This window comes from Puccinia triticina, chromosome 7A (assembly GCF_026914185.1).
Source record: "Puccinia triticina chromosome 7A, complete sequence".
Lineage (NCBI taxonomy): Eukaryota > Fungi > Basidiomycota > Pucciniomycetes > Pucciniales > Pucciniaceae > Puccinia > Puccinia triticina.
The window spans coordinates 3,459,572-3,482,842 of NC_070564.1; the positions used below are offsets into that span (position 1 = coordinate 3,459,572).

The 23,271-nt window shown below is 43.0% G+C and overlaps 1 protein-coding gene across 1 annotated transcript; it reads right to left on the reverse strand.

The window, feature by feature from the left end:
* Positions 1-13,157: 13,157 nt before the first annotated feature.
* On the reverse strand, positions 13,158-13,919 carry PtA15_7A389 (uncharacterized protein; the record flags this gene model as incomplete). The annotated part of the gene is made up of 1 exon (XM_053170989.1): positions 13,158-13,919. The coding sequence occupies one exon, from the start codon at positions 13,917-13,919 to the stop codon at positions 13,158-13,160; it is 762 nt and encodes a 253-aa protein (XP_053022216.1).
* Positions 13,920-23,271: the final 9,352 nt, after the last annotated feature.

Below are 23,271 nucleotides of genomic sequence, written 5' to 3' on the forward strand. Positions count from 1 at the left end.
TAGGGCCAGTGAGGAAAGTTAAATGTAGAAATAAGAACTTCTTCACCAACTTTAAACTGATGAGGTTTATGAGTCTTGTCCCATCTAGTTTTGTTGTATTCAAAGGATTTTTTAATGCATTCTGCTGCGTAATTAGCTGTCTTAGTCATCATCTGATGGAAGTCTGCTTCATTAGGATGTATTGTTACAGATTTAGATAAAACTAAGTCTTTGGGGAACCATGGAATCCATCCTCTTTCCAATTCAAAAGGAGTAATATTGGTAGAGCTATGTTTGCTGGAATTGTAGGCAAACTCAAGGGCTGGTAAGAGTGAGCACCAATCATGAGTATAATTATCTTTTTCCTTAAATTCCAATCCATAGGCACAATATCTTCTGATCATGTCTTCAAGAGTTTGAATCATCCTTTCAGCTAATCCATCAGTCTGTGGGTGATAAGCTGTGGAGAACTTTAATTGTGTACCACATAGATCATAAAGTCCTCTCCAGAATTCTGACGTAAATTTAGGATCTCTGTCTGTAATAATTTATCTTGGGCATCCTACATCAGCAATTATCTTTTGCCAAAACAACATAGCTATATCAAAGGCTGTATTCTCTTTATGACATGGAAGGAATTTGGTTCTTTTGGAAAATCTGTCTACTACCACTAGTACTGAATTATAGTTATCTTGTCCTGCAGGAGGTAATCCTGTAACAAAATCCATATTAATGACAGACCATCTTTCAGTAGGTTCTTCAATTTCCTGTAATAGTCCATATCTCTTTCCTGTAGCTTTGTTGGCTTTTTGGCACCTTTCACAAGATTCACAGTAGTCCTTGGTTTCATTCTTAAAGTTTGGCCACCATGAAATGTGCTTTACTCTCTCTGTAGTGCGCTCTACAGAGAAATGCCCAGCAGTGATATTATCATGGCATTCTCTAAGAAATAAATTAATATGTTCTCTTTGCACCAGTACTACCACACTAGTACATTTGGTTCTATGGTAAAGTAATCCATCCAGAAGGGAAAATCTGTCTTCTCTAAAAGCTGTAGCCCAGGGTTCTTCTAATGAGTTAATTAAATCCATATTCTTATACTTACTCTGTAGTATTTCTTTGATGGTAGAAGTATTCTTATTGGTATCATAGGATTTTCTGATTTCATCCCAGAATTCTTCTTCCATTTCACATACATGTAAACCAAGGATATCATAATTTTCTGAAGGAGAATAATATGCAGGATTTCTCTTCATCATTCTCAAGGGGAAATAAAGCCATGATTCTTGCAGCAATTTCTCCGTCCCACGCTGGGTTCTCTGGTAAATTTTCTAGAGACCATCTGATAAGACCATCCGCATTTTTATGGATATTTCCAGCTCTGTGGATAATAGTCATGCTTCCTCTCCAGATTTGAATAGCAATTTGCCATCTAAGCATATGTCTATTGGGAGTTTTCATACCTAAGAGACTTTTAAGGGCTATGCAATCAGTAATGACTTCAAAGTCACATCCATCCAAATAGTAGTATAATTTTTCAAGTGCCCATATTAGACAAAGACATTCTAGCTGGCTGGCTCCATATCTTTTCTCACTGTATTTCAAGGTGCGTGAAATGTAGCATATGACTCCTTCTCTGGGGACTTCAAAATCCTGTATTTGATGTAATGCAGCGCCTAAACCTTCCATGCTGGCATCTACATATAATCTGTAAGGTTTATGGGGATCAGGCATGAACAGTATTGGTGCTGATGTAAGTTTTTCTCTCATTACATTAAAGGCTTCAACTCTAGTAGTTGTCATCTCAAAGGCAGTGTCGGGACTACTGAGTTGATAAAGTGGGCCACTTATTTTTGCAAAATCCTTAATGTGTTGTCTATAGTAACTTGCAAAACCTAAGAATGACTGTACTTCCTTCAGGTTAGTTGGCATAGGTTTGAGCAAAACAGCTGCTACTTTATTCATGTCTATAGCTATACTGAGTCCTGATACTATATGTCCTAGAGCTTTAAGTTCTTGAAATCCAAATTGGCATTTACGCATTGATATTTTCATGTTCATTTTAATTACTCTTTCTAAGACTATGGTCAACTTCTTGAGGTGTTCTTCCCAGTCTTGGCTGAATATGATAATGTCATCAATGTAAATTATAAGCCATCCCTCACGTAATTCTCTGTGGAATTCAGTATCCATCATTCTCTGGAAGTGAGATGGTGCATTTTTAATTCCAAAGGGTATTCTGAGATATTCATAAATACCCATATGTAATATGATGAGCAACAAATGTCTACTGTCTTCATGAATTACATTTTGGTGAAATCCTTTTAGTACATCCATGCAGGTAATAAATTTTGCATTCTTGAGTTGCGTGATTGCTTCACTAATCTTGGGCATAGGATACCTATCAGGAATAGTGTAGGTATTGAGGGCTCTAAAATCACCAACCATCCTGGACTTATCATTATGCCACGCAATGATTACAGGTGTTGTAACTTCCACATTCTCATTTGCGCCAACCTTGCGCAGAACTTTCATTCTAACTAATTCATTTACATGTTGTTGCAAGGCTTCTCTGCTTCTAGGGGATGCTGGGTAGGAGGCTTTTCTCAACGCTGGTGGATAAGGTCTGGAAGTATTAAGATTGATTCTTACTTCATGTCCTTTAATGCATCCAAAGGGTTCATCAGCTGTAGCAAAGGCCAATTTATGTTTATGTAGTAATGAGACTAATTTGTCTGTTTGTTCTGGTGTCAGATCTGGTGAAATTCTGGCGTCAGATATGGTGTTAGAGAATTTTGAGGCTTCCACAGCATTACATTCTAGTTGCTCTAATGTAAATTTTTCCGTAATTCCTAGTTCAAATTTAGTCAAGAGATCTCCATTAATTGTAAAGTATTTGCCATTACTGTTAATGACGTCAATACCATAATTAATAATGTAATCATTACCAAGGATAATGTATTTCATCTTGAAATCTGCCATTACTACTAGCTCAACTGTAATTTGTACACTAGGTCTTGTGTGAGGGAAAATAATATCTAGAGTAATGATAACTAGTGGGGACAATTTGCTATTGCAGCTGTAGAATTTCTCCTTCTTGACTGGGGATAGCTTGGTCTTCCAGTCAGGCATAATAGTGTCTAATAATTTGGGGCTAATTATTGAACAGAATGCTCCGCCATCAATGAGACATTTGAGTTTATACTTGTTACATAGTATATTAGTAGTGTTGGTTCCTCCTGTAGTGTGCATATTACCTACTTGGTCAGGTTTAACTACTGGTAACTTCCTAATATTATGTGGGGCTTTATCCTTTGGGATTATGGAAATATTGGATATAAGTCTGTCTGCTTTGCATGTTATGGCGTGATTAGAATTGCTTGCTGATTCATCATCTGAGTCATCAGAATCACTAGGAAGGGATTCTCCTGAGGAAATGCTAATAGTGTCACATGGTAATTGGTTATCTTCACTCTGAATCACTGATATCTTCTTGCTGATCTTCTTGGGACATTTGGTAGACTTATGCCCAGTCTTACCACATTCATAGCATGTCATTTCTTTAGGAGTTGCTGGTTCTTTGGTCTCAGGTCTCTTATCTTTGTAATTGTCTCTTCTGCTTGTTTTGCTTCTAGCTTTGTCTTTCTTACAAACATTCACTATACTTTCAAGTTGGTTAATGAATTCTGAGGTGTCATCATTAGCTCTGATAGCTAGGCGCATTTTGTACTCAGTTTTGGGGTCAAGTTGAGACAGTAATTTATCATTGATAGATTGGTTATCCAAGTGTCTTTCCACAGCTTGTATCCTGTTAACTTGGCTGGTAACCCATTCAGAAGGTCCAGTCTCACCATGCACGTCAAATTTAGATATTCTAAAAGCATCTCTGACTTTTCTTTTCCATTCAGGGGAGCTATATTTCTTAATGATTTCTGCTTTCCAGAAAGCCCAATCTTTGGGTCCTTGAACTTCTTTCTTTCTATTGTTGTACCATATGTTTGCTGGTCCTGTAAATAATGAATTAAGTTTGGAACAAATGATTTGATCTGGTGCATTTGTATCATCCTGTAAACTGTCAATCCATTCTATAAATTTGTAATGGTCATATTCTCCTTTGCCAGAAAATGTGGCCCATTCACTTATTTTGGGTAAATTGGCTAATACTAATTTATGAATGGCTTTGTCCTCTTCATTTGTTGGAAAATTACGTGGAGTAGAAGATGTTGTCCTTCTGTTGGGAGTTGGTAGTGGAATTTCTACATCACTATCATCTGAATCTGAATTTTCTGCTTTGTGAGGTGGGGAGTTCACATTAGGTGCTCTGTCAGATTTCACTCTTGTTGAACTGCTGCTGGCCTGCATATGGGGTGGAGTATCTTTATTCACGCTCTCTTTCACCGGGGGGTTAGGTGATGAGTGTCCAATATTGTTAATAGAATTTATTAATTGTAAAATTATAGTTTCCAATTTATCTTGTTTTGATGCTGTGTCCGTGGTTTGCTTCTCAAACCTGTTTACTACATCTTCAAATGTGGTAACTTGTGATGTAATTTTATCTTTAGTATCATTCTGCAGGGTTCTGAATCGTGATTCTAACAAATTCAATTTCTGTAATATTTCTTGGTTGGTATTTTCTTGGTCTTCAACCAATTCTTCAGTTCTAGCCAGGGATCTAGTAACTTGGGTACTCAATATTTCAAGAGCAGAGGGCGCTTCATCAAGCTTCTTATCCATACTCTCCAATTTATTCAAGATGACAGTAAAGGCATCATCTTCTGAATTTACTTGCTCATCTACACGCTGTGTAACTTTGTGGCACAATTTCTTAAGATCTGAAGATAATTCTTTGTTACTTTGCGTAATTCTTTCTACAACAAAGTTAAGATTTTCTGTGTACACATGTAGAGCAGTTCTGAAGGGAGTATCTGGATTGTTAACAACATTTGTAATATCTGGGACATTTGATGCGTGTTCAGAACCAGAGTTACTATTACTACTGAAGAAATGGGAGCTATTTAAAGATCTAGGTCCATCTGACGCTCCTGGCGGGCTATTTTGCCTTGCTCCAGATGTTGATAAGTGCCTTGGAGGGATCTGCCCAGGCGTATCATTTCTTCGTAAATATGACTGCGCCATTGTTGATTGCGCCCAGTATTCCGCGGGTGTCTGGAATTCACATTTCTCCCCCTGCGTGATTGGGGTCTTGAAGCTGGTCTGCGGCGCTGGGGGCTTCTTAATGGAGAGTGATTTTGTCTGCGGGACGGCTAGTGGATGAGGAGAGATTCTGAGCTGATCTCCATTGGATTCCAATCTTTTGTCCTCTTCAAAGTGGTTGTTAAACCTTTGAGGTCTATCATTGCCTGGAAATCCGCCCGGCAATACTTGAGATGCGCTATTATTGCCGCGTGGCTGCTGCGGTTGCGTAAATCCTTGAGCCACGTCTTGTAGCCCTTCATTCTGTAATAGTAGCGCTCAAACTTCTCTTCCGTCAAGACTGTTAGCAGAAGATGTATTTTTAGTTTTTCCTTTCTTTGTAGCATAAATAATTCTTTCTACTACAGGTTGTTTAGCAGGTGGGAGAACTGACGCAGGTGGAAATCCTCTGCCTGGGTCTGATGAGTGGGTTCTTCCATTATAACCTCGAGTTCTGAGAGAAGGAGGAGACATAATAGAATTATTTTGGTTCAGTAGGTATTTTTTTGTTTTTTTTATTCAGAAAATGTCTTAAGGTGTAATGTACCTGAAGATTTATCAGAAATGGCTGGGAAATCTGCGCGCTGATTAGTATCAGTGGTTTCCTCTCTAGCCTCACGGGGTTGCGTGTTTTTGTCCTTAACTTCAAGGGATTGAAGTTCTGGGGTGAGGGTGTCAAGGTTGGTGGACACTGTACACAATGAAAAACACAAAAATATTAGTATTAAAAAAAAACCAATCTGACGGGAAAAGGGTAAGGAAAAAGATGTACCTTTCAGATTTTGGATTTTCTGAGTACTTTTAAAGTTATAGTGATTTTGCCGGAAAATCAGTGTAGGAATTTTTTCCTGTCAATGGAAAGGTCTGAATTTTTGTTGAATGAAAGCTGAGATGGTGGCGCAGAAGTGTATCAACTTGGTTTGTTGATTGCTCAAACGGCGTGGAGTGGAGGTCCTTTTAAACTCTTGGAACAGCGGTTCTACAAGAGGAGGGAAAGTATTGATGCGCTTGTACAGCACTTTTGGGATCTGTAGGCTAGGTATGTCAATTCTAGTCTGATCCGCTAGGTTCGCGCGGTTTGATCGGCGGTCTAAGATCGTCTGTAGCTGCTCTAGATCAGGAGCTACAGGTGTTACAGTGATCCTGCTCGAGGGTTGCGGCTCGAGGGGGGTATGTATGGTAGGTATGCGCCTGTATGCACTCTCTAATTGAGTTAGGTGGAGTGCGTCTAGCGTGTAAATCCCTGTAGATCCTTGCAGATCCGGGGTAATACAGTAGTACAGTATAATTGAACTGTAATTGAGTTATGTAGATCCTGTATACACAGGATGCGCATGGTGTATGTAGTACCACTTAGTCCCGCGACCTAATGCGCTCTTGAGTGGGAATGCAGTACAAATCCTTTCCTGCCGTAGGAATGGTAGAGTTTGGAGTCTCACGAAAAAAAACCTAGTAGTGTAAATTGACCCTTGCGGCTCGATTGGTCTACTCAAAATTTTTGTATCTATTCTCCTTTTGGGGGGAACAAGCGTTCCAGTGTGTTTTCCGCAGAGAAAATGAATGAAATTCACTAGAATTTCAATGTGTAGAGTCAACCAAGTGTGTATGATTCAATTTCTATGGGTTTTTGGCAAAATAGAGACAATTTTTCCAGTACAAAAAGAGAGAGATAGTCAACAATAGGATGATTTTTTATGGATTTTTCCGGTTTTATAGAAGGAAACAGGGTGAAGAGTCTAGGAAAATGATGAGAAAATAAGGGAGAATCTAAGACACAATCACGGGAAATCTAGTTAATGATTTGACTTCTCTTTCTGCGCGTAAGTTGCGGAGGAGGGCCGTCAGAAGTGAAGGGGGGAAGCGTGGAGTAGGAGGTATGTTCTGTATAAGAGCAGTATTCCTTGTCAAAGGGAGGATATCCAAATGGGAAAGCTGTGAGTTGTGGTTTTCTAACAAGTTTAGTTTGTTCTTCTTCCACAAATTCTGATTCTTCAGTAGTATCAATAAGTGTACCGTCAGGATGATAGATACAAGTTATCCAAAGAGTACTGTAAGTAATCCAGGTACAGGTGTAGTATTGGTCCTCTCCAATCAGTGGGTGGGTTTTTCTGACGTGTTCTTGGACTTCAAGGTTATTAGGGTCTTCCTTTGTGTATTTCTGTAATTTCAGGAGGTTGGAGTTGGGTTTGAAATTACAGATAATGGTGGTCATTTCTCTTTTAACAACACATTTTGGCGTAAAAATGGTAAGGAAACAGGTATGTTAGTATGATTATCACGGTTTGGGAGTGAGAATCACGGATAAATAATAGGCCAGACCCCCAATTGTCAGCCTGTATGTAACTAACCATGTCTGAGAGGGTTGTTACTATCAAGATGATGGTGTATATAAGATGCCAAGGATGGGCCAATGGGTTCGTGGTAAGACCTGTAAAAGGTTTCACTCTATCAGTAATCTTGACTGAGAGGCTTGCTCAATTAAGGCGCATCCAGATCAACACAGGGTGTTAATAGGCATCCAAGGAATAACTCAACTTGGGTTCGTGGTTTTACCTACAGAAAGGTAAGGGTAATCAAGAGTTGAGAGTATTCCTGAATTGAATGATGGGTGAGAATGAAAGCACTGTTTAACTATAGTATGGGTTAAACTTTGCTGTAATAATATTCTGAGGGATAAACAGTCCTGAGGGGTGTGTTTATATAGAGGGGAAAGAGCAGGAGGGAATATGAGGCGCTTGGAGGCACTTCAGGACCAGGGGGGAACTGGAAGCGCTCACGGGAAGCAGATCCTCATGAGGATCAACATTGGAAATGATCAGGGCAGTGTAATGATCAGCACTGATCCTGGATCAGTAGCTGTGCACACTAGCTGATCATAACCAATCATTGATTCCATTCAGTGCTCTTTGAATTGGATTACATCATGTATTGTTTATGTAATTATATCATAACCAATATATTATGTAAATGGGGACTGAGGCGTAACAGGGGATAAATGAGTGATACCTGTCTTGGGGTATTTCACGTGTACAGTAATATTACAATGTATTGTAATCTTACTGTTGCACGTAACTTAACTCTCATAACAACAGTACATTATGATAACTGTATTTAACTATGGTTGTCTGTAATGTAATGTATAACAGGAGTACATTCTTAAGCCTGTATCAAATGATATACATATGTAATAAAGGTGTAAAAGGAATGTACTATATGTAATGTGAACAATTGCAGGTACTTGGTACGTGTAAGGTACTGTGACCTGTACTCTGTGGCTGACACTCTTGGCGAGCAGGTATACATACACCTGCCCGCGGAGCCTGCTCATCAAGAGCCCCTCGGCGGGCAGGTGCATTTCTACCTCCTCGGCGAGCAGGCATACATATCCCACCTCGCCAAGAGCCTCTCGGCAAGCAGGTATACTTGCACCTGCCCGACAAGGGGCTCTCGGCAAGCAGGCTCGGCGGGAGGTGCATGTATACCTGCTCACCAAGAGAAATCCTTGGCAAGCAGGCATACACCTCTTGGCAAGCAGGCATACATATCCCCGCTCGCCAAGAGCCTTGCCTGCTTGCCGAAAAGGATAACTCTCGGTGAGCAGGTATAAAAACACCTGCCCGCCAAGCCTGCTCGCCAAGAGCCCCTCGGCGGGCAGGTTCAAGTATACCTGCTTCCCAAGAGGCTCTTGGCGAGGTGGGATCTGTATGCCTGCTCGCCAAGGATTTCTCCCGGCGAGCAGGTATAAATGCACCTGCCCGCCAAGGGGCTCTTGGTGAGCAGGCTTGGTGGGCAGGTGTATGTATACCTGCTCGCCGAGGTGGGATCTGTATGCCTGCTCACCGAGAATTTCTCTCGGCGAGCAGGTATACATGCACCTGCCCATCAAGGGGCTCTTGGTGAGCAGGTATACATGCCCTGCTCACCAAGAGTTATCCTTCTTGGCAAGCAGGCAAGGCTCTCGGCGAGGTGGGATCTGTACCTGCCCGCCAAGGGGCTCTAGGTGAGCAGGCTTGGCGGGCAGGTGTTTGTATACTTGCTCGCCAAGAGTTATCCTTCTCGGCGAGCAGGGATACATACACCTACCCGCCAAGGGGCTCTCAGCGAGCAGGTATATGTACATGCACCTGCCCACCAAGGGGCTCTCGGCAAGCAGGCACGGTGCACGCTTGTCACGCCTATGTGGGGGCGTACACGCCCTTGCACGCCCTTGATAAAGGCCCCAAGGGCGCGCGGTCCCACACACCCTTTTCAAAGGGGGTGGGCGTGGGCGTGCCCCCGGGGGACGGGTGTGCATTTATCAATGCCCATTCTTGCTCAGGCAAAGGCTGAGCAGCAGCTGGGCCTGGGCCAAGGCTGAGCAGCAGCTGAGCCTGGGCCAAGGCTGAGCAGCAGCTGTGCCTGGGACAAAGCTTAGGATCAGCTTGTGAAAATTGCACTAGAGGCTGGATAGCCAGCTGGAGCAGGTGTCATGTCAGTTGTCATCTAGTGACTACTGATTTTTCCTGGTGCTGCATATATCATTCACATTTGCACAACACCTTTCATCTTTTCCCCCACTACTCCTCCTCTCCTCCTCATACCCTACAGGTACAAGTAGTCAGCTCATAGTACTAGTCAGTCTAAGATCATAGTAGAAAAGCCACACCTTTCTTCCTTTTCTTATTGTTACACTCATCCCCAGTAGTATTAGTCAGGAAGGCAGCTCTTATATCAGCATCCTTGGCATAGCTTACATTAGTACTAGTGTAGTTATACATTTCCCTTCCCAGCTCTATTCTCCCATTCGAGTAGTTCCACAGCGGCAGGCTGATGTCCAGCGGGCAGAGAATTTGGGTTCAAAGTTGAATCGAGTTGAGGGGAATCAGCCCAATGGTTTGCTGGGGGTGAAGTTTCCTGAGCAACACTCGGCAGATTATTGTTTTCCAAGCCTGAGCTACCAATGCCTGGGCAAAATTTCAGCATTTCTCCCTCCTCATCTGATGAGGTTATGATTACAATGCGTCTTCTTGTTTTTTGGGTGCAGTCAGATGGGGAAGCAGACTTTTGATTTACCTTGTTGACCTACTTCAAGCGCTTGCGTCTATTGAAGTCCTGTCCAGCCAAAAGTATGGCACAATGGGGTTAGGGTGGTTATAAGGATCTTTGGCAAAGAAGTTCAATACATCTAACTTACGTGGGCTCTCCATTGACGCTGTTGGAAGGCGCTTGCCCAGACGTGAGGCGGGGATTCTAACATCCAGACTAGGCATGGTATGCAGTGGCGGGTCCATTAAGCTCCGATTGGCCGTGTTACGGTACGGTTGCTGGTCAGGGAGCTTGTTTGCAGCATCTGAGTTGGGTGAAACCTGTTGGGACGGATCCGCGCCGGCAGCGGCGGGTCCGCTAAGTTCTGACCAGCTGTGCTACGGTCTGGTTGGTGATGAGCATGCTTGTTTGCAGCATCTGAGTTGGGTGAAACCTGTTGGGACGGATCTGCGCCGGCAGCAGCGGGTCCGCTAAGTTCCGACCAGCTGTGCTACGGTCTGGTTGGTGGTGAGCATGCTTGTTTGCAGTCTCTGAGCTCTCTGGCAACTGCTGGCAAGCATCTGCACCAGGAACAACAATTGGCGCCAGCGGCAGTGGGTCCAGTAACCTCCAATCAGCCGTGCTACGGTCTGGTTGGTGGTAACACCAGGAAAAAAAAGTAGTCAGTTGATGACAACTGACATAACACAGCTCTGGTTTCAGCTCCAAAGCTACTCCATCTGCTAGTTCAGGGCTGGCTGGCACACAGCTCAGTGCCCATTTTGGCACAGCTGAAGCCTCTAGCTTGCAATTTTCACAAGCTGCTCCTCAGCTTTGTCCCAGGCAAAGCTGCTGCTCAGCCTTGGCCCAGGCCCAGCCGCCCCTCAGTCTTGGCACAGGACAAGCCACTGCTCAGCCTTTGCCTGAGCAAGAACGGGTGTTGATAAACACACACCCGTCCCCCGGAGGCAAGCCGTCGCCCACGCCCTTTGAAAAGGGCGTGTGGGACCGCACACCCTTGATAAAGGGCAAAAGGGCATGCACACCCCTGTATGGGCGTGCGAGGGCGTGCACGCCCCCACATGGGCGTTCACGGGCGTGCACCATGGCTCGTCAAGAGCTCCTTGGCGGGCAGATGCAAGTATACCTGCTCGCCGAGAGCCCCTCGGCGGGCAGTTACAGATACCACCTCGCCGAGAGCCTCTTGGAGAGCAGGTATACATGCACCTGCTCACCGAGAGCCTTGCCTGCTCGCCGAGAAGGATAACTCTCGGCAAGCAGGTATACAAACCCCTACCCGCCGAGCCTGCTCACCGAGAGCCCATTGGCGGGCAGGTGCATGTATACCTGCTCGCGCAGAGAAATCCTTGGCGAGCAGGCATACAGATCCCACCTTGCCGAGAGCCTCTTGGCGGGCAGGTATACATACACCAGCCCACCGAGCCTGCTCACCGAGAGCCCCTCGGCGGGCAGGTGCATTTATACCTGCTTGCCAAGAGAAATCCTCGGCAAGCAGGCATACATATCCCACCTCGCCAAGAGCCTCTCGGCGAGCAGGTATACTTGCACCTGCCCGCTGAGAGGCTCTTGGTGAGCAGGCTCGGCGGGCAGGTGCATGTATACCTGCTCGCCAAGAGAAATCCTTGGCGAGCAGGCATGCACCTCTCGGCGAGCAGGCATTCATATCCCCGCTCGCCGAGAGCCTTGCCTGCTCGCCGAGAAGGATAACTCTCGGCGAGCAGGTATACAAACACCTGCCCGCCAAGCCTGCTCGCCAAGAGCCCCTCGGCGGGCAGGTTCAAGTATACCTTCTCGCCAAGAGCCCCTCGGCAGGCAGGTTCAACTATACCTGCTCGCCGAGAGGCTCTTGGCGAGGTGGGATATGTATGCCTGCTTGCCAAAGATTTCTCTTGGCGAGCAGGTATAAATGCACCTGCCCGCCAAGGGGCTCTCGGTGAGCAGGCTTGGTGGGCAGGTGTATGTATACCTGCTCGCTGAGAGGCTCTTGGCGAGGTGGGATCTGTATGCCTGCTCGCCGAGGATTTCCCTTGGCGAGCAGGTATAGATGCACCTGCCCGCCGAGGATTTCCCTTGGCGAGCAGGTATAGATGCACCTGCCCGCCGAGGGGCTCTCGGTGAGCAGGCTCGGCGGGCAGGTCTGCTCGCCGAGAGGCTCTCGGCGAGGTGGGATCTGTATGCCTGGAGCAGGTGTACATGCACCTGCCCGCCGAGGGGCTCTCGGTGAGCAGGCTCGGCGGGCAGGTGTTTGTATACCTGCTCGCCGAGAGTTATCCTTGTTGGCAAGCAGGCATACACCATACCCGCCAAGGGGCTCTCGGCGAGCAGGTATATGTACTTGCGCCTGCCCACTGAGGGGCTCTCGGCGAGCAGGCACGGTGTACGCTTGTGCACGCCTATGTGGGGGCGTGCACGCCCTTGATAAAGGGTGCGCGGTCCCACACGCCCTGTTCGAAGGGCATGGTCGTGGGCGTGCCCCCGGAGGACAGGTGTGCATTTATCAATGCCCGTTCTTGCTCAGGAAAAGGCTGAGCAGTGGCTTGTCCTGTGCCAAGACTGGAGGCAGCTGTGCCTGGGACAAAGCTGAGGATCAGCTCGTGAAAATTGCACTAGAGGCTGGATAGCCAGCTGGAGCAGGTGTCATGTCAGTCAGTTATCATCTAGTGACTACTGATTTTTCCTGGTGTAAGCAGGCGTGTTCAGCGGCGGTTCCGCTAAGTTCTGACCAGCCGTGCTATGGTCTGGTTGGTGGTGAGCGGGCTTGTTTGCAGTCTCTGAGCTCTTTGGCAACTGCTGGCAAGCATCCGCACTGGGAACGACAATTGGCGGCAGCGGCGGTGGGTCCGGTAAACTCCGATTGGCCGTGCTACGGTCTGGTTGGTGGTAAGCAGGCACGTTCACCGGCGGTTCCGCTAAGTTCTGACCAGACGTGCTACAGTCTGGTTGGTGGTGAGCGGGCTTGTTCACAGTCTCTGAGCTCTCTGGAAACTGCTGATCACAAGCATCCACACCGGGAACGACAATTGGGGTAAACTCCGATCGGCCGTGCTATGGTCTGGTTGGTGGTAAGCAGGCTTGTTCAGCGGCGGGTCCGCTAAGATCTGACCAGAAGTGTTATGGTCCGGTTGGGAGTGAGCGGGCTTGTTCAAAGCCTCTGAGCTGGGTGACACCTGCTGGGACGCATCAACACTAGGAACAACACTTGGCGGCAGAGGCAGTGGGTCCAGTAAGCTCTGATCAGCCGCGCTACATTCAGATCGGTGGTCAGCAAGCTTGTTTGCACCATCTGAGTTGGGTGGTACCTGGTGGGACACATCTGCGCCAACGGCAATCGGCGGCAGCGGCGGTGGGTCCGGTAAACTCCAATTGGCCATGCTACAGTTTGGTAGGTGATCAGCGGGCTTGTTCAAGGCCTGGTCCGGTAAGTTCTGATCAGACGTGTTATGGTCTGGTTGGGGGTGAGCGGGCTTGTTTGCAGCCTCTGAGCTGAGTGAAACCTGCTGGGACGAATCACCACTTGGAACAACACTTGGGGGCAGCGGTGGCGGGTCCAATAAGCTCTGACCGGCCGTGTTGCGGTCCGGTGGGTGGTGAAATAGCTCGTTTGGAATGGTTTTTAAGCTACCTGGTTGTGCGTTTGAGGCCATAGCAGCTTCAAAAGGTGTAGAAGCAGGTGATATGTCTAGTAGTTGAGGGCTGTGAAAGCTCTCCATCCTCAAGCCCATAAGGTCACAGTGAATCACAGTAGAAACCCTTGCGGGTGGTGTGGTTTGGTTTTCCGTTGCTCCTGGTGAGCGGGGGCTGCCTGAATGAATTAGAGAATTCAAAGTGTCTATCTCCTCTTGATTGCTTTCCACCCAAGGTAACAAGGAATTCAGCCCTTCAAGGAGAATAGGATGTAGAGAGGTGCTAGTCGGAGTTGGGAAGTTGGTGGGATGGCTGAGAAGTTCCAATGTGATTGTCTGCTGGTCAGATAGGCCATTTACCTGAGTCAAAGAATCCTTGGGCCTGTTTCCATGCGCAGGTTGGATCTCCGACACAGAATTTACCAGATCATCCTGTGTGACCAAAACACGCTCTTGAAAGATGTATTGTGCAGCTGGAGAGGCCTCATTGGATTTTGTATGAACCTGAGAAGATAACTAAGTGGAATCTGGGTGTGTGTCAACACCTCCATTGTAATTTTGCAAACTAGGGGAATAAGGCGGATGATCTTTTGGATCGTTAGAATCTTCCACCGCCACAAGCGGCCGAGGTACCTCCACGTGATCAACAAAGTTAATCATGTCAGCCACAGAGGACATGTCACAGTAACTTACACGTACCAAGTACCTGCAATTGTTCACATTACTTATAGTACATTCCTTTACACCTTTATTACATATGTATATCATTAGATACAAGCTTAAGAATGTACTCTTGTTATACATCACATTACAGATAACCATAGTTAAATACAGTTACCATAATGTACTGTTGTTATAAGAGTTAAGTTACGTGCAAACAGTAAGATCACAATACATTGTAATATTACTGTACACGTGAAATACCCCAAGACAGGTATCACTCATTTATCCCCTGTTACGCCTCAGTCCCTATTTACATAAGATATTGGTTATGATATAAATACATAAACAATACATGATGTAATCCAATTCAAAGAGCACTGAATAGAATCAATGATTGGTTATGATCAGCTAGTATGCACTGCTACTGATCTAGGATCTACTGATCTAGGATCAGTACTGATCATTACACTGCCTTGATCATTTCCAATGTTGATCCTCATGAGGATCTGCTTCCCTTGAGCGCTTCCAGTTCCCCCCTGGTCCTGAAGCGCCTCCAAGCGCCTCATGTTCCCTCCTGCTCTTTTCCCTCTATATAAACACACCCCCAAGACTATTTATCCCTCAGAATATTATTACAGCAAAGTTTAACCCATACTATAGTTAAACAGTGCTTTCATTCTCACCCATCTTTCAATTCAGGAATAACATCAACTCTTGATTACCCTTACCTTTCTGTAGGTAAAACCACAAACCCAAGTTGACTTGTTCCTTGGATGCCTATTAACACCGTGTGTTGATCTGGATGCGCCTTAATTGAGCAAGCCTCTCAGTCAAGATTACTGATAGAGTGAAACCTTTTACAGGTCTTACCACAAACCCATTGGCCCATCCTTGGCATCTTACACTATCATCTTGCTAGTAACAACCCTCTCAGACACGGTTAGTTACCTACAGGCTGACAATTGGGGGTCTGGCCTATTATTTATCTGTGATTCTCACTCCCAAACCGTGATAATCATACTAACATACTTATTTCTTACCATTTTTTACGCCAAAATGTCTTGTTAAAAGACAAATGACTACCATTATCCGTGATTTCAAACCCAACTCCAACCTCCTGAAGTTACAGAAATACACAAAGGAAGATCCTAATAACCTTGAAGTCCAAGAACACGTCAGAAAAACCCACCCACTGATTGGAGAGGACCAATTTTACACCTGTACCTGGATGACTTACAGTACTCTTTGGATAACTTGTATCTATCATCCTGATGGTACACTTATTGATACTACTGAAGAATCAGAATTTGTGGAAGAAGAACAAACTAAACTTGTTAGAAAACCACAATTTTCTGCTCTACCATTTGGATATCCTCCGTTTGACAAGGAATACTGCTCTTATACAGAACATACCTCCTACTCCACGCTTCCCCCCTTCACTTCTGACGGCCCTCCTCCGCAACTTACGCGCAGAAAGAGAAGTCAAATCATTAACTAGATTTCCCGTGATTGTGTCTTAGATTCTCCCTTATTTTCTCATCATTTTCCTAGACTCTTCACCCTGTTTCCTTCTATAAAACCGGAAAAATCCATAAAAAATCATCCTATTGTTGACTATCTCTCTCTTTTTGTACTGGAAAAATTGTCTCTATTTTGCCAAAAACCCATAGAAATTGAATCATACACACTTGGTTGACTCTACACATTGAAATTCTAGTGAATTTCATTCATTTTCTCTGCGGAAAACACACCGGACATACCCCCCTCGAGCCGCAACCCTCGAGCAGGATCACTGTAACACCTGTAGCTCCTGATCTAGAGCAGCTACAGACGATCTTAGACCGCCGATTGAACCGCGCGAACCTAGCGGATCAGACTAGAAGTGACATACCTAGCCTACAGATCCCAAAAGCACTGTACAAGTGCATCAATACTTTCCCTCCTCTTGTAGAACCGCTGTTCCAAGAGTTTAAAAGGACCTCCACTCCACGCCGTTTGAGCAATCAACAAACCAAGTTGATACACTTCTGCGCCACCATCTCAGCTTTCATTCAACAAAAATTCAGACCTTTCCATCAACAGGAAAAAATTCCTACACTGATTTTCTGGCAAAATCACTATAACTTTAAAAGTACTCAGAAAATCCAAAATCTGAAAGGTACATCTTTTTCCTTACCCTTTTCCCGTCAGATTGGTTTTTTTTTAATACTAATATTTTTGTGTTTTTCATTGTGTACAGTGTCCACCAACGTTGACACCCTCACCCCAGAACTTCAATCCCTTGAAGTTAAGGACAAAAACACGCAACCCCGTGAGGCTAGAGAGGAAACCACTGATACTAATCAGCGTGCAGATTCCCCAGCTGTTTCTGATAAATCTTCAGGTACATTTATACTTTAAGTAATACCTGGAATAAAAACAAAATACCTACTGAAACAAAAATATTCTATTATGTCTCCTCCTTCTCTCAGAACTCAAGGTTATAATGGAAGAACCCGCACATCAGACCCAGGCAGAGGATTTCCACCCGCGTCAGTTCTTTCACCCGCTAAACAACCTGTAGCAGAAAGAATTATTTATGCTACAAAGAAAGGAAAAACTAAAAATACATCTTCTGCTAATAGTCTTGACGGAAGAGAAGTTCAAGCGCTACTATTACAGGATGAAAGGTTTCAAGACATGGCTCATGGACGTGTGCAATTGCAGCAGCCATGCGGCAATAATAGCGCATCTCAAGTACTGCCGGGCGGATTTCCAGGCAATGATAGACCTCAAAGGTTTAACAACCACCTTGAAGAGGACAAAAGACTGGAATCCAATGGAGATCAGCTCAGAATCCCTGCTGATCCTCCAGCCGTCCCGCAGACAAAACCACTCTCCATTAAGAAGCCCGGAGCGCCGCAGACCAGCTTCAAGACACCAGTCACACAGGGGGAGAAATGTGAATTCCAGACACCCGTGGAATACTGGGTGCAATCAACAATGGCGCAGTCAAATCTACAAAGAAATGATACGCCCGGGCAGATCCCTCCAAGGCACTTATGTACATCTGGAGCAAGGCAAAATAGCCTGCCAAGAGCGTCAGATGGACCTAGATCCTTAAACAGCTCCCATTTCTTTAGCTGAAATAGTAACTCTGGTTCTGAACACACATCAAATGTCCCAGATATTTCAAATGTTGTTAAAAATCTAGATACTCCATTTAGAACTGCTCTACATGTGTACACAGAAAATCTTAACTTTGTTGTAGAAAGAATTACGCAAAGTAACAAAGAATTGTCATCAGACCTTAAGAAAGTTACACAGCGTGTAGATGAGCAGGTAAATTCTGAAGATGATGCCTTCACTGTCATCTTGAATAAATTGGAGAGTATGGATAAGAAGCTTGATGAAGCACCCTCTGCTCTTGAAATATTGAGTACCCAAGTTACTAGATCCCCGGCTAGAACTGAAGAACTGGTTGAAGATCAAGAAAATACCAACCAAGAAATATTACAGAAATTGAATTTGTTGGAATCACGCTTCAGAGCCCTGCAGATTGATACTAAAGATAAAATTAAATCACAATTTACCACATTTGAAGATGTAGTAAACAGGTTTGAGAAACAAACCACGGACACAGCATCAAAACAAGATAAATTGGAAACTATAATTTTACAATTAATAAATTCTGGTAACAATATTAGACACTCATCACCTAATCCCCCGGTGAAAGAGAGCATGAATAAAGATACTCCACCCCATATGCAGGCCAGCAGCAGTTCAACAAAAGTAAAATCTGAAAGCGCACCTAATGTAAACTTTCCACCTCACAAGGCAAAAAATTCAGATTCAGATGATAGCGACGTAGACATTCCACTACCAGCTCCCAACAGAAGAACAAGATCTTCTACTCCACGTATTTTCCAACAAATGAAGAGGACAAAGCCATTCATAAATTAGTATTAGCCAATTTACCCAAAATAAGTGAATGGGCCACATTTTCTGGCAAAGGAGAATATGACCATTACAAATTTATAGAATGGATTGAAAGTTTACAGGATGATACGAATGTATCAAATCAAATCATTTGTTCCAAACTCAATTCATTATTTACAGGACCAGCAAACATATGGTACAACAATAGAAAGAAATAAGTTCAAGGACCAAAAGATTGGGCTTTCTGGAAAGCAGAAATCATTAAGAAATATAGCTCCCCTGAATGGAAAAGAAAAGTCAGAGATGCCTTCAGAAGATCTAAATTTGACGTGTATGGTGAGACTGAACCTTCTTAATGGGTTACCAGCCAAGTTAACAGGATACAAGCTGTGGAAAGACACTTGGATAACCAATCTATCAATGATAAATTACTGTCTCAACTTGACCCCGAAACTGAGTACAAAATGCGCCTGGCTATCAGAGCTAATGATGACACCTCAGAATTCATTAACCAGCTTGAAAGTATAGTGAATGTTTGTAAGAAAGACAAAGCTGGAAGCAAAACAAACAGAAGAGACAATTATAAGGATAAAAGACCTGAGACCAAAGAACCAGCAGCTCCTAAAGAAATGACATGTTATGAATGTGGTAAGACTGGGCATAAGTCTACCAAATGTCCCAAGAAGATCAGCAAGAAGATATCAGTGATCCAGAGTGAAGATAACCAATTACCATGTGACACCATCAGCATTTCCTCAGGAGAATCCCTTCCTAGTGATTCTGATGACTCATATGATGAATCAGCAAGCAATTCTAATCACGCCATAACATGCAAAGCAGACAGACTTATATCTAATATTTCCATAATCCCAAAGGATAAAGCCCCACATAATATTAGGAAGTTACCAGTAGTTAAAACTGACCAAGTAGGTAATATGCACACTACAGGAGGAACCAACACTACTAATATACTATGTAACAAGTATAAACTCAAATGTCTCATTGATGGCGGAGCATTCTGTTCAATAATTAGCCCCAAATTATTAGATACTATTATGCCTGACTGGAAGACCAAACTATCCCCAGTCAAGAAGGAAAAATTCTACAGCTGCAATAGCAAATTGTCCCCACTAGGTATCATCACTCTAGATATTATTTTCCCTCACACAAGATCTAGCATACAAATTACAGTTGAACCAGTAGTAATGGCAGATTTCAAGATGAAATACATTATACTTGGTAATGATTACATTATTAATTATGGTATTGATGTCATTAATAGTAATGGCAGATACTTTACAATTAATGGAGATCTCCTGACTAAATTTGAACTAGGAATTATGGAAAAATTTACATTAGAGCAACTGGAATGTAATGCTGTGGAAGCCTCAAAATTCTCTAACACCATATCTGACGCCAGAATTTCACCAGATCTGACACCAGAATAAACAGACAAATTAGTTTCATTACTGCACAAACATAAATTGGCCTTTGCTACCGCGGATGAACCCTTTGGATGTATTAAAGGACATGAAGTAAGAATCAACCTTAATACTTCCAGACCTTATCCACCAGCTTTAAGAAAAGCCTCTTACCCAGCATCCCCTAGGAGCAGAGAAGCTTTACAACAACATGTCAATGAATTAGTCAGAATGAAAGTTCTGCGCAAGGTTGGCGCAAATGAGAATGTGGAAGTTACAACACCTGTGATCATTGCGTGGCATAATGATAAGTCCAGGATGGTTGGTGATTTTAGAGCCCTCAATACCTACACTATTCCTGACAGATATCTTATGCCTGAGATTAGTGAAGCAATCACGCAACTCAAGAATGCAAAATTTATTACCTGCATGGATGTACTAAAAGGATTCCATCAGAATGTAATTCATGAAAACAGTAGACATTTGTTACGCATTATATTACATATGGGTATTTATGAATATCTTAGAATGCCCTTTGGAATTAATAATGCACCATCTCACTTCCAGAGAATGATGGATACTGAATTCCACAGAGAGTTACGTGAAGGATGGCTTATAATTTACATTGATTACATTATCATATTCAGCCAAGACTGGGAAGAACACCTCAAGAAGCTGACCATAGTCTTAGAAAGAGTAATTAAAATGAACATGAAAATATCAATGAGTAAATGCCAATTTGGATTTCAAGAACTTAAAGCTCTAGGACATATAGTATCAGGACTCAGTATAGCTATAGACATGAATAAAGTAGCAGCTGTTTTGCTCAAACCTATGCCAACTAACCTGAAGGAAGTACAATCATTCTTACGTTTTGCAAGTTATCATAGACAACACATTAAGGATTTTGCAAAAATAAGTGGCCCACTTTATCAACTCAGTAGTCCCAACACTGCATTTAAAATTACAACTACTAGAGTGGAAGCTTTTAATGTAATGAGAAAAAAACTTACACCAGCACCAATACTGTTCATGCCTGATCCCCATAAACCTTACAGATTATATGTAGATGCCAGCATGGAAGGATTAGGCGCTGCATTACATCAGATACAGGATTTTGAAGTCCCCAGAGAAGGAGTCATATGCTACATTTCACGCACCTTGAAAGACAGTGAAAAAAGATATGGAGCCAGCCAGCTAGAATGTCTTTGTCTAGTATGGGCATTTGAAAAATTATATTACTACTTGGATGGATGTGACTTTGAAGTCATTACTGATTGTATAGCCCTTAAAAGTCTCTTAGGTATGAAAACTCCCAATATACATATGCTTAGATGGCAAATTGCTATTCAAATCTGGAGAGGAAGCATGAATATTATCCACAGAGCTGGAAATATCCATAAGAATGCAGATGGTCTTAGCAGATGGTCTTTAAAAAATTTACCAGAGAACCCAGCATGGGACGGAGAAATTTCTGCAAAAATCATGGATTCATTTCCTCCTGAGAATGACGAAGATAATCCTGCATATGATGCTCCTTCAGAAAATTATGATATTCTTGGATTACATGCATGTGAAATGGAAGAAGAATTCTGGGATGAAATCAAAAAATCTTATGATACCAATAAGAATACTTCTACCATTAAGTAAACACTACAGAGTAAGTATAGGAATATGGATTTAATTAACTCATTAGAAGAACCCTGGGCTACAGCATTTAAAGAAGACAGATTTTCCCTTCTTGATGGATTACTTTACCATAGAACCAAACATACTAGTGTGGTAGTACTGGTGCAAAGAGAACATATCAATTTATTTCTTACAGAATGCCATGATAATATCACTGCTGGGCATTTCTCTGTAGAGCGCACTACAGAGAAAGTAAAGCACATTGCATGGTGGCCAAACTTTAAGAATGAAACCAAGGACTAATGTGAATCTTGTGAAAGGTGCCAAAAAGCCAACAAAGCTACAGGAAAGAGATATGGACTATTACAGGAAATTGAAGAACCTACTGAAAGATGGTCTGTCATTAATATGGATTTTGTTACAGGATTACCTCCTGCAGGACAAGATAACTATAATTCAGTACTAGTGGTAGTAGACAGATTTTCCAAAAGAACCAAATTCCTTCCATGTCATAAAGAGAATACAGCCTTTGATATAGCTATGTTGTTTTGGCAAAAGATAATTGCTGATGTAGGATGCCCAAGATACATTATTACAGACAGAGATCCTAAATTTACGTCAGAATTCTGGAGAGGACTTTATGATCTATGTGGTACACAATTAAAGTTCTCCACAGCTTATCACCCACAGACTGATGGATTAGCTGAAAGGATGATTCAAACTCTTGAAGACATGATCAGAAGATATTGTGCCTATGGATTGGAATTTAAGGAAAAAGATAATTATACTCATGATTGGTGCTCACTCTTACCAGCCCTTGAGTTTGCCTACAATTCCAGCAAACATAGCTCTACCAATATTACTCCTTTTGAATTGGAAAGAGGATGGATTCCATGGTTCCCCAAAGACTTAGTTTTATCTAAATCTGTAACAATACATCCTAATGAAGCAGACTTCCATCAGATGATGACTAAGACAGCTAATTACGCAGCAGAATGCATTAAAAAATCCTTTGAATACAACAAAACTAGATGGGACAAGACTCATAAACCTCATCAGTTTAAAGTTGGTGAAGAAGTTCTTATTTCTACATTTAACTTTCCTCACTGGCCCTAAGAAATTGAGAGACTCATTTGTAGGACCATTTGTTATTAAAGCCTTACACGGAAAGAATGCTGTTGAAGTCATACTGACAGGTGAATTAGAAAGAAAACATCCTACTTTTCCTGTTAGTTTAATCAAACCTTACGTGCCTAGTAACAATGAAAATTTCCCTTTAAGGAAAGACAACATTAAAGTTGTAATTCCAAGACTGGAGAAAGAAGTTGTGAAAATAAAGAAGGTTTTACAACACAGAAAAATCAGAAAAAACAATGTGGACATTAAACAATATCTAGTTAGATACAGTGGTTCTAAAAAAGATGAATGGCTCACTACTGACCAAATTCCAGACTCTGAAAAAGTCCTTAGACAATACAGAGCTGATAAGAGAAATCTTTAATTCTTTGATCAGCCTTTTTTTGGAGGGAGGAAGTGTCAGCAACAGAGTACTATCACAGTACCTTACACGTACCAAGTACCTGCAATTGTTCACATTACTTATAGTACATTCCTTTACACCTTTATTACATATGTATATCATTAGATACAAGCTTAAGAATATACTCTTGTTATACATCACATTACAGATAACCATAGTTAAATACAGTTACCATAATGTACTGTTGTTATAAGAGTTAAGCTACGTGCAAACAGTAAGATCACAATACATTGTAATATTACTGTACACGTGAAATACCCCAAGACAGGTATCACTCATT